The sequence below is a fragment of the Zerene cesonia genome, unplaced genomic scaffold (genome assembly GCF_012273895.1).
Source record: "Zerene cesonia ecotype Mississippi unplaced genomic scaffold, Zerene_cesonia_1.1 Zces_u005, whole genome shotgun sequence".
Classification (NCBI taxonomy): Eukaryota; Metazoa; Arthropoda; class Insecta; order Lepidoptera; family Pieridae; genus Zerene; species Zerene cesonia.
In genome coordinates this window covers 1,690,102-1,703,442 of record NW_024045135.1, presented here as the reverse complement: position 1 = coordinate 1,703,442, position 13,341 = coordinate 1,690,102, and the positions used below count along the sequence as shown (strand labels likewise).

At 32.6% G+C, this 13,341-nt stretch overlaps 1 protein-coding gene across 1 annotated transcript in view; it reads left to right on the top strand.

The window, feature by feature from the left end:
• LOC119838845 (Down syndrome cell adhesion molecule-like protein Dscam2) overlaps positions 1-13,341 on the top strand; it is a 112,903-nt gene that overhangs the window by 82,319 nt on the left and 17,243 nt on the right. Inside the window, exons 8-12 of the mRNA XM_038364985.1 lie at positions 3,454-3,676; positions 10,967-11,213; positions 12,090-12,243; positions 12,559-12,710; positions 13,047-13,137. Coding sequence (XP_038220913.1) covers positions 3,454-3,676; positions 10,967-11,213; positions 12,090-12,243; positions 12,559-12,710; positions 13,047-13,137 — 867 coding nt within the window. The remainder of the gene's footprint in view (positions 1-3,453; positions 3,677-10,966; positions 11,214-12,089; positions 12,244-12,558; positions 12,711-13,046; positions 13,138-13,341) is intronic.

Here is a 13,341-nt window from a genome sequence, read left to right as displayed (position 1 = left end):
TAAACGCTGTAGCATCAAATGTGGAGGCATTACGCGTAAAGTACTTATGTTTTTGCTCGTCAAAGCGACACGCGCGAACGCGCCGTAAGGTTAATGAGTTAGAGGAGTGGCAAAAACATCCAGCGCGCTCATTTGTCTCGCACTTTTTGCTCGCTGCTCCGCGTCTCTGGGTTATTTATCTTTTAGAATATATTTGGGTAAATATCCGCTGTTTTTGTGTAAGTTTTCTTTTAAAGTGCGGAACTATCGGAACTATTTATATCGTGTTTTAAAGTATGTAATTTGTATCTTGCTTGTCTCGTATCTATTATACATTATGGCAAATTTAAACACATTTAAACATTTAAAGAAGGTGAACAAATCTCCAGCGTACTTAAATAAATGATTTTCTTATTTGGCTTTTTATTTTGTATTTTATACATAGCACATGGCTTATTGTAGTTGTTATACATAACTATATGGAAAAATGATAAAATTTGTAGATAATAAACCTCGATAAACCCGTCATATTTCCTCAAAAGAATAGTGAAATCTCGTGAAAAAACGAGCATGCTGAAATCAGTTCAATATTTGGCCCTCTTGGCCGCCGGCAACGAATATGCCGCGATGATGGTTCAGCCTCAGGGCTCAGACGTTACTTTTTATCGACTGATGAGGTATTAGGTTTAAGTATTTTCAGCCCAATAATAATTTACTATTTTATTACCGAATTGAGCTTAAGGGGTTATGTATTTTCGTAAAATGTCTACTTGAATAAGAAAATATTATTATAAATAATGAGAGTATCAATGTCGAACGAAGTATATGTACATAATAATTTTAGTAGCTTTTTACAAAAATTCATACCAACTCGCATTTTTATTAATATCCCTTGTGATTATTTTTTATGCGTGTACAAAAAAAAACATGTTCAATTATGGTTCAGATCAGATAGAGATAAATTTCCAAGGGTTTATTAGGTTAGTAACTAACATATAGCTGATTCCTTTCTCAGTCCCTTGAGCTCTATTTACAAGATTTGATCGCGTTGTTAAAAATCTCATATCACATATTCGTTATCCTAATCAGATCCCTACTAATTTTATAAATGCGAAAGTAACTCTGTCTGTCTGTTACGCTTTCACGCCTAAACCACTGATCCCAATTTTTTTGCAATTTGGTATGAAGGTAGAACTGAACTTGGGAAAGGACATAGGATAATTTTTTTTCACGAAAAAAATGGTAGAAGGAGTTGAAATAGGGAGATGAAAGCGATATAGCCGAATTCCTTGCGGGCGAAGCCGCGGGCGGAAAGCTAGTGAATGTATAAAGTTTGAATAAAATCCATTTAAAATGGATATAAATCGAATCGAGTATGTAATATAAGCATAAAACACATAGGTGCAACTAATTGAACCGTGTTAAAAATATACGCTAGGCATTTTACAAAAAAAATGACTACCAAAATTCATGATCCAATAAAGAACGTAACAAATTCCCGATGGATACATTATGCAACTCTATCCGTCACTATGTTCAGGCACCAATTTCTGTGACCCCAATTTCATATTCAAATCGTGTCACGTAATATTTGCTTCACGTAAATATAACTTAGCGCTCGCCGAAACTTCCACGCCAAGTTTGCTATAAAAATAATGTTATAAGCGAATGAGTGGAGCGCAGCTTAAGCGACTTTCACTGAAACCGATAGTCGTGATTTTGCTCTGTCGATACAATTTCAATCGTAGGGACGTTATGTCAACTATGTGATAATGTTCAATTTAAATAAAAAGCACTCCGACACCATTTGTGTTGTCGGCCATTTCAAATTTTAAATTTGACATAGTGTATTGCTTATACTAAAGAAACCATTTTTTTATTTAATACTTATATTTCGGGAGTTGTGAATAAAGAGACAAGACACTAGACAACGAGCGCCATGAAATGACATATATATTTGGTGATTTTTATGGCATTAAATAACAAGAAACGATTAGCTTATTATTATAATCTCTATTGGCTTGATGATAAGAATAGAATAAACAAAATAATTAATAGGTATATAGTACATAACAAAAATTTGCATATTGCAGATTTGAAGACTATATAACAAAGCAGAAGAAAAACGACATGACAGCAAAACCAAACTTCCCCTTATTTTGATCAGGCTGTAATATGTATTAAATTCAGAAATGATGGTGAATTAGTATTAGGGTTTTATATACGATTTAATGAAATAGAATATTGGCGCTATATACAACGCGCAACTAGGTTTTTCCAAATTTAACGTCTGCATATTATAGTATTATGGTGGATAAAGAGACATCTATAAATAATGTTCATAATTGTTAAAATGCAAATTCACCTTTAGAAATATTTTTCATGAGATTCCCAGTTAATATTCCGATGTTCGCGGGCAATTTTAGTTTACGGCTGTCTTCCTTACAAAATTATCGTGCTAATACACGAGAGCAAAAATAGCAAATCCCCAGATTAAAGCGGCAGCGCAACAAAATTACACGGCTTATTTTTTAATTTCAAGTTTATTTTAAGAAAGAAACTTTTTAAACGCTCAGCGTAATGTTGCAGAATAACAGGCTGATTTCAACTCCCATTGGGAAACGATGGAAATATTGTGACAAAATGTAAGATAAACTTCGCCCTGTGAGTTCACCTACCTTGGGAAGGAATTTGAAGTTTTGCTGTTCATATTATTGTTCCAAAAAGATCATCGATCTATAAATTGGAATTTCATAATACTGAGTTTGTGAAACCGTAAAATGATATTTCTATAGTTGTCTGACTATAGTAAAGTTACAGATGGAAAATGTATTTGAATACGAATAATTACACAAATATTTGTTTATATGGAAATAATTATTTATTTTTATTAAGAACATAAATATAATAAGAATTGTAATAAGTAGTTAACATGAATCGCAATGTGAATAACATCTGTACACATATTTATTGGATTGGGTTCTGACCACTCAAAATTATGTGAACACTAATATTATGCTCAATGTGTTATCAATCTTAAAGTGTATTTATTTTTAATTGACTAAATTAGTTAATTAATATAATATTGTTTTAATTGTTACGCACAAACACTATTGCGTACACTTTATAATAATTTCTAGCTTCGTCAGTAACTCTAGCTAGTGAATATATACTATTTACTTCTCACTTCATTCCACATGCAACAATAGATTTAATTCTTGTACTAAAAATTCGTCTGTTTTCCGTCCTCGGTACGTAACTTGAGTTGTGTTGAGTTGAAAAAACAGTTGCTAGATGTGCTCAAGTCGTTTTACACGAATTCCTCCATTCTTCAACTTTACAGACTTAAACAAACAAACGTTTTTAATCGCTATAGAATAAACAAGCAACCAATTGGCCTAGCCTAAAATTTGCCAAGTCATGTACCTGGGACAAATGCTTTGATAAATGGATAACTGCATTATTTACTTTCAGTTGGTACCGCGAGACAGCTGGTGGCGTGCTCCGCGAAGTGCGCGAGGGCGAGGGAGCTGGCAGGTACAGCATGACAGCTGATGCCATCAACATTCGGCGGGCTGACCTCAACGATGATGGGCGGTGGGCCTGCCGTGCAGCTAACACCCACGGACACATCACGCTACGTCTCCATCTGGCTTTACGTGCGCACCTGACAGTCCATGTACAGCCACATACTCAGGTTAGTCATATATGCATAAACACGTAATATGTGAAGTGTATAGTTATATAAAAAATGTTACAATCTTTTTATATTTTAACAAAAAATAGAGTGTACAAACGTGACGTGAATAATTAGTACGAAACTGTATTGACCCATATCCTTAACTATATTTCCTTAATTTAGAAACAATAATATAAGTAATACAAAAGAAATATCAAATTCACATTTATTATACAAAGTCTACGTTTTTATTTTTTATTTAGTTATTTTTTTTCATTATAATAACAAACTAAACCTTCGGTGCATTAATGGGAACAAAAGAGGTTAAATTCTAAATGACATAAAAAGTAGCTGGCCGAATAGAAAAGCCGCGGACCATAGATCTAAAAATAAAAATAATTGAAAAACGCGCGTTAACAACATGCAAACGCCAAGCATTCTTCAAGTGCTTCTATTAGAAAGTAAATGAGTAATGTTGAAATCTTTTTTCTATGAAACAATTTATTAGTACCTACGCTCAAGATTACAATTAACAAGGTAAACAATAAAAACTGTGTCCAATAAAAACAAGATCAGACGTTGTTAGACCTCGAAAGTTTGCATCTCATGAACTTAAGCTACTTGTCCCATATTTACCCGCATTAGGGACCAAAACAAAATCCACCCATTAGCGCTCGCGTTGGGATGAAAGCCTTTTAATTATAGCAAATAAATGTACGTGAACTCATTCGTTAGGCTGAGGATAGATTATGTTGTTAGCAAATTATTATGTGTATGCAAATTGATAGGGTCAGCCCATAATTAAATAAAGAGTATACTTTGATACAGATTCGGATTTACGCGGATAAAATACGTAAGCTTCGGTCCTTTCCATAAACAAGAAATAATATTATCATTTCATTAACAGTATCGATATCACATTTAGTAACTGTCAGCAAATCTTTACATTTATCTACTTCATGTAAATCACATCCTGATAATTAATTAATATTAAGTTACGTTGTTCACTCGTCCAGATACTGTTTAATATACTTAAATTTACGTTATAATTTGAATAAGGAATAAAAGAGAAGCGAAAACTAGTAATACTTATGATTATTTTATTCCCGCTGTGAACTATGTGTGACAGCGTCGCCGCAAATTAGCATTCAGTTAGCATTTGTATTTTGTACTACCAGTGAGTTCCAGTTACAGATTTTACTGCTATCATTTTACAAGTTTTCGAAATATATTAAATAGACATTTGAATTACGCCACCCATGAACACACATTAATAATCGAATTTCTTCTAATGTTTTGGCTTTATGTGCCCAAGGGGCACCCTACGCCATTTATTGAGATAATTAAGAACCATCTCAACAAATATGAAACATTATTTCAATGATTATAATACTGTATAAATGATTCGCGGCCTGTTTTGAATTTGAATTTTAACTTTATGGCTTTAGAAGCGTTGTTTTTTATATATATTTAAAAGCTAAATATTAAAACTCTTTAAATCATTTAATATTGTTAAAAGAGGTTTATGTATATACGATTTTTATAAGTTTGACTTATAAACTAAATCACAGTGCAATTCTGTTTGTGTTATTCAGCTTAAGTTTAGACTAGAGCAATATCAAATCATTCCATTTGTAATAATTATTTAGAATTAAGAATTTTATAAGTTATAATAAACGGTATGAAAATTCTGTACCCGTCTTTTCTCATGAAGAATGCTTGTGTTTAAAAATGCCAACTAGGACAGCCGGGGCACAATTTACAAATTCGAAATTTTTACTTGGACTATAGAGACTGTAGCGAGTTGCTTTTAAATTTCCTCATTTCATTTTTTTGCAAACTGTATTTACATTTTCGTCTTATCTTTTGAGACTGGTAAATTGAACTTGATGTGAATTTTGAATCTGCCCATGTATTCGCATTTAAGTGATAGTGATGAATATATAAAATTGAAAGTATATTTATTTACAAGAAAATAGCTACGAATTACAGATTTAACTATAACAATATTCTGCGGCTAAAACAATCTACCCATACTTTGGGTGTGCAAATATTAAAAATCAAAGAAAAAAAAATATAATAATATAAAAATATATGTTTTTTACACGAAACTTTTTACGGATTAAACCCTGTTTCACCTGCTTGTTTAACTTTAAATTTTAGTATATAATAGATATAAATTACATTATCTTTTTACTATATATAACAACAAATAATGTTTTTAGGTTTAAAAAATACATCTTATCACTATAGAAAGTCCACACTGGAATTGACATCCCTGACTGTTATGTCTTGCACAATTTATGACAAATGAAACACCGACATTTTTTCAATTACAGCGACAATCAACTTGCAATTTACAGAAAATAAATAACAGTATAGTGAACACTTTCTTCCAACTAAAGTATTTCTAACAACATAATAACTACCTTCAACAAACTAAGTTTCTGTAGAAATGACGCAGTTACAGCTAGTCTAGAACATAACTATTGATTCGTCAGTATGTTACATAGACCCGGTTCGACAACAAATGGTTAACGAGGGTAAAGGGAAACCCACTTACATGGGTACTAGCTGATAGGATTCGCAATCCCAGTAACAATTCAGGAGGCCCCCGACAAATGGCCGAACCATTCTTTGCGATTTTAAACAATCACAAAGGATCTTAAGGTTCCCATTGTATTTTCTTTTTAGTGGAGTCGAGTCGAGTATTTGTTCAGAAAACGCTGGGATAGTTGTAGCGTTGGAAAATGAAAGTTTATTGTTTGAATACTCCAAAGCTGCAATTGTGGTTTGTTTTTATCACTGCAGATGGTATTTCCCTTTTGGGGCTTTGGAAATGCTGAATTATATTATAGGATAGCTACGTAGCTGAAAAAAGTGTACGTACACTTAATTCTAAAAGTGCATTTCTATACAATAATGTTTTGTTTTGTTTTTACGATAAAATAGTGAACCACAAGATTAATAAACAATTTAATGTTTATGAAACAACACAAAATACGTATATTATCTTTGTTTCCTATGCCCAAGTTAGGGATACGTGGTGAGCAAGCAAAAAAGGATGTGTTAGTACGTAGTCTTACTTTGTATTTGCTTTATTTACTACTAATGATTAAAGAAATCAGACAAAGGTAACAAAGTTTGTTTTGAAGTAAGGTACAACAAATAAAAACTTTTTAACGATTTAAACTAACGCTCATTAATTGACTCGCATCAATTTGAAATGCTTTTAAACGTTAGGTACACATTTTATATTTGCCTTCGTACCATAATACTGCATGCTATACAAAAGTTTTAACAATATTGAATCAATAAATACAATCAAAAATAACAAACACACATTACCAATAAACAGACAGCGATATATATTGTTAAAGTTTGTCCGTTGATTTACCGCATCGGGCGAAATGTATCAATTTGTAAAAATCACTGTATCCGAGAGTTTTAACCGCATTGCATGTCGATGTATCATATTCCATGGATACAATGAGCGATGTTTCATATTGCGATCGATATGTATTATTACCGTACGTAGGTACTTTGTTCTTAAATTTCAATGCTAATCATTATATTTCTTATAATAATTTATATCGACATAGTGTGTAATATCTTTGTTACTTTCTTTTCATTATATTATTTACATTTGTCTACTATTCCAAGTTATCCAACTACGAATGGTTAATTCCTAAATCGATTTCTTGCCTTTTTCCATTCCATTCCTTTATTCCTATCGTCGACACTTTTCATTTACCTTACCCCTTAACAGGCAACGCATGTGCAGAGGTCCTAGATTTGCAAGTGTTGATGGCGGTAGACGAACCACCAGCTCGGTTGCCCGCTCTAGCGTAAAAAAAACGAATGTGTGTAAAAAATTAAATCAAGAATATTTCAATATCCGTAACGATATAACTTTCTATCTCTGTTGATAAAGTTCCATTAGCATGGAATGATCGGTATGTATCCTGCCGGGTGAAATATGAAGGATCAAATTCCTACATATCGTATTGAACAAAAATCATTGTCCGCGTAGCATTATTTCAGAAGTAGTAAATAAGATCATCATCAAAAATATCCATTTCCCCCTTTGTCAAAGAGATGAGAATAAAATCTGGCTTCCTTTGTTATTTGATATTGCACAACAATTTCCGCTTTACGTCCGTAAAAATTTCTACAAGAAAAACCTGTGCGAAAAATCTTGCTCTCTTTAAAGCGATACAAGGTATATACGTAGCTGGGTTTCCTAGGATTTACGCTTTATTTTATTTGAATTGAATATAATTAGTCGTATCAAGATTTTTACATTACGTTTTGTGTGATGTACGATCGCAAATTAAATTTATTATAAAATAAATCATATCATAAGTGTCGCAAAAATGAAAATCGGAAAATCCCTCAGTCCTCCTTCCTTCCTCTTTTAAAAATACAAATATGTCATGAGAACTTCGTTTTTGGTTAGGAAAACAACAAACATTTATTTACCCAATAAGGAGTTTACAAATCCGTTGAATTGAGAGTATTTACATTTCGCTGATTCAGGAAGAATTCTTTGGAGTAGGATTAAGGACAGTTATTGCAGATATCATTTAATCCACCTAATGTAGTTAATTGTCCCGTCTATTGAGTGACGTGCAATAGAGTGTGACGACACACCAATGTGATTATAGCGTAAAGTCAATTTCCATAAAGTGATGTCTTGACTTTGGAACAAGATGGCGTTCTCTGGAAAGTCTTAGAACATACTATTTCGAAGCAAACAGAAGGGAATTGAATTCTAACAGCACTAGCTTTTCGCTCGCGGCTTTGCACGCATCATCCTTTATTTCAGTCTCTTCAAACAAAACAATTCACTCCTCAGGTTTATCCCTACTTGTGCACCAAATTTTAGTAGAATTGGCTCAGTAGTCTTGTCATAAAAACTTAAGTATCACAGGCAGATTTACTTTTGCATTGACAATATTAGTATTAATAAAGTAGTAATAATTGCCGGTTTCACACCATCTGGATGTGTTCGGTCTGTTAAAATGACAGAAAATCCATCAATTTATACGTCACAGAGTTAAACAGGCTATTTGGGTCATTATAAACTTATGATGTGACCGGCTCCATCGGCTAATCATTGGTTTGTAACCAACAAATGTGATGAATAATCATTCCGATTCAATTATTATAAAACAGTTTATTGTTGAGAAACATACAAAACCATCCATATTTAATCATTATTTAAATATAAATATATGAATATGTACAATATACACACCACAGCATTTAAAATGGAGTGGTAACATAACCAAATTATGCCGTGCAGCACCAAAGCAAATATCTTTGTATTTACATTGCAAATTAAATGTATGAGCTACGAAAATGCAGTGGACATATCATTTAATAACGTAAGCCGCCATACATGTAGTTATTTATAAATTATTCATGATACAGATGTTAATTAACTCAAACATATACTTATTGGTGCACACTCATAATTATTTGATCGTTATTTTCAAATCATTAGCAATTTACATGTAGCTTCCTCATAAGTCACTTAATTCCTCTAATTTATTCCAGTTACAGAATGTTTTCACGTAATTAAACAACTCTAATATTTTACTTTTAATTTAAACACATTTCCGGATTCAGGGACGAATGATTCCTGACATACCTCTAGTGATAGCTTATGCTTTTTAAATTGAAAAGATGCTTCGCTGTAACGTGGGGCATTCTTCATAAAATTCGATGGCCAATAATACACGAATATAAAATGAATAAAGCGTTAATAAACAAATAAAATATAATTATTTATTTCCTTTCCCCTGTTCTACGGCTATGGCAGATGCTTATTTCCGAAGGCTTGCTTAGACTCTTCTAAAATTGTATTGATACATGCCTACGATAAACGTTTCTAATGTAATTAATAACTTACAACACGTCGTAACATATTATAGATAACTAAAAAGTCCAAAAAATACTGTATACTTTGGAGCTTAAAATGTTATGAGATTTTCAGCGCAATAGAAGACTTTATTTTTCAACAAATGCCAATATTTATTTAGGATGGCCGTGTACGCGGCGGCCGACTGCGACGGAATATCAAATTAGATGATAAATATACTCCGTTTAAGTTATTTCTTTTTGAAGTTTTAAGCCAACATTAAATACCGAAGAAAATTTAATAAAGAACAGGAATGAGGAAAACATTTGATTATAATATTTGATAAGTTGTAATTTTTATTGATAAGCATATTAAACATTGTCCCTCGTCGAAGAAGTGAGCTTTTAGATCTTTATTACTACATTTCTTGTTAATAGGTAATTTGAATTTAAATTTGACTAATTTATTTAATGATTAGTAATCATGATTGAATATCTTTCGGACGGTCTTTCGGACTTTTCCAGCTAGAAGTATAACCAGTCTCAGTATTTCCCGATTAAAATTATCACTGTTCCTTTGTTTAAATTTGAATGTAATAAAAACAAAAAAATCAGGCTCGTGAGATATTAATAATAAGTTATGAAATGATTGCCTTCATATCGTGTATAGCGGTTTACCAAAGGCAGGTTTATTATGAACTCAGCTATTCCAACAACAGAATTGTTCACATATATACCATTATACATGATGTATGTACTACGTAACACGTAACACGACCTTTCATATCATTATATTCAATATGCGCTCAGGTATTCAATTGGATTCGTCGAATTACAGCGGCTTCAGATATAAAATTTTATAGCGAACTCCAATTTTGTTGCGGAGTTGCTTGAATATTATATTTTATAAATGCGATCGAAATAACGTCGTAATTTTTAAAGCTTTTTTTATTGTAGTTTGACTTGATTAACGGAACTTGTCTTCAACTGATGTGGACTTCGACAAGATTATCTACATTGTTTCACAAACGGTTTGTTGGGTTTTTATGATTGAAATATCATTATATATTCATACCATATATATTTAACACATAGTTAAGAATATAAGAAATCTATTTGATCACTGTACAATGTACATAGTACGACGTTTATTTTATGCTTAGAATGTAGAGCGTGTTTTGAAATTTCGTTTATTGTTTTTTTTTATTTAAAACTTCGGTGTGCCAGAGGCTCGTATCATTCACCTCGCCTCTCCCCATTTTAGAACTATATTCCTGACTTCAACTCTTTCTATCCCTTGGGTTGGGATGATACGTATGTGGTAATATTATTATATATTATTACATTACCATAATATTATTATATTACCATATATGTATCATCACAATGTTAAAACACAATGTGATCCTAAAATTAAAATGAGATGATAAGTCGTTTTTCCAGGTGGTTAATAGTGGCGGAACCGCTATAATCAATTGCACTTGGGGCGGATGGCCAGCACCGCGACTGGAGTGGCTCCACAATGGTATACCCATCAGCACAGGCATCGCTGGCGGCCGGGTGCGCGTGCAGAACAGTGGTGAACAGCTTGTCATCACGTCCGTACATAGATCTGATAAAGGCGTGTACCAGTGCATGGCGCGAAACGAAAGAGATTCTGCTCAAGCTAGCGCTGAAGTTAGGTTGGGAGGTAAGATCCTAATGTATAATATATGGCGAATCTTAAGAACTTCATGATTGTTGATCTAAATATATATATCGTAGAGAAATCCATAGTCGCACTGGTGAATTGTGTATTGAATTGGTGCACTTCAGGGGGGAAAAAGTCAAAATCAAACATTGTTTATTGGACATAATAAAAATAATGTAGGTACCTACATAAACTAAGTGAGGATGACATGAGAGCTAAAATTAGTTGTAGCATAGATGTTTATTTGTCAAAAACACTGAAGTTGACACCTGGTGCCACCTCCCGCCTCCATACCAGAAATAAATTAAACAAATAAGGTTTTAATGAAATAAGTTATAAGTATGTGGGCAGGTGATCAGAATTCTGTAATATTCCGGGCTAAAATTACTTTTCTAACCTCAGAGTACCGCCCACTATGTTTGGGAGTTAATTACAAGCATATTTACTCTGTAAATTAACGACGTGACATATGCCTTCAATATCATTATAATCCCTCTTTCACATACATATTTTATTATCTAGGTTTTGGTTGGTATCTATTCAGTTTATTATACTTTATAAATGGTAAGTGGTATGTCAACTACGGACCAGGATCGCATCATATAAGTCTTTTTATTAAATCGAGTAAAATCAACATTCATGACAACTAATTTAAGATAATATGGATGTGATTATTAATTCAGTTAATGTAGGTGTTCACATTATTTTTGTTACAAATATGTTATTTTAATAATAGGTTTTAATAGAGAACTTTATAAACTTACATTAAGTACAATACTGCTTCAAATAACTTTTTCTAACCAGATTTAGGCGAAGATTCGTTAACCGTACATTTTAACTTATCTAGTTAACGTAGATCATGATGTTATATTCCAGATACCGCCCCAGAGTTGCAGTACACTTTCATTGAGCAGGTCCTACGGCCAGGTCAAGTGGTGACCCTCAAATGTTCAGCGGCGGGCTCCCCTCCACCCCACTTCACTTGGATGCTGGACGGACAACCTTTGAATACGATGGCTCGAGGACACCGGTTTGTATCTTATGTTTTAACAAAGCAATAGAACAAAGAACATAAAATTTAAAATATTTAACCAACACAGTTTAAATAACGCAATAGTAGATAGGAAACCATTTAGTATAATCGCTTATGTATTATATAGTCTCTTATTCGTCAATATGCTACATTAATAATAAAAAATGTCCTATAAATATTAATTATCTAATACTCGATATAAAATGTTCGTCTCCTATTATAAAGGAAAATCAACGTAAATGAAAAATTTTGCTTACATTTGAATACATTATTTTAGAGTTCATAGGATATCTCGATTTATTCTCATTTCAGATACAGTGTAGAACAATTTGCAACTAAAAGTAATGATGTAGTGAGCTACCTCAATATCTCAGCGGTAAGGTCCGAGGATGGCGGCTTGTACACCTGCAGAGCGGCCAACTCGCTCGGAGAAGTTTCGCACACCTCTCGCCTTAATATTTACGGTAACTGTATTAAATATTTTTTAATAAAAACTAATCTGTCTTTAAATTGTCAGAACTTGACGGAATTTATACGGGACTACACGGAAGGTCAACTATAAAATGAACAAGATTCATCAAAATCGCTTCACCCAGTTAATGTAACAAACCCCAAAAAAAAAAATGTGTAAAAGTCGGTTGAAATATTCTACGATAAAAAAAAAAGAAATGGCTTCCGTTTTTAGAAGCTAAACTAAATGAAGTCAAGTTTTTAAAAACTGATTTTGACTTAATTTAGTTGAGCTTAAACTTGTTTTAAAAGAGAAAAAATAATCAGTATAAATGATGCATCATTTTCAGGGCCGCCGTACGTGAGGTCTATAGGACCAATCAGAGCAGTTGCTGGCCGAGAGCTGATTTTATACTGTCCTTACTCTGGCTATCCTATTAGGTGATTATTCATAATATTAACTAAATAAGATATAGGTTTGGGTATAGTACGCACCTCTGAAATAATTAATTTAAACGTCAATGCATCATGAATATGTCCGTATCCCGTAGGAATATCGGGATAAAAAGTTACATATACCTAGTCTTGCCATAAATATTGTAATAAAGAAAAAAGAAAATTGTTAACTGCAAATAACATTTATTA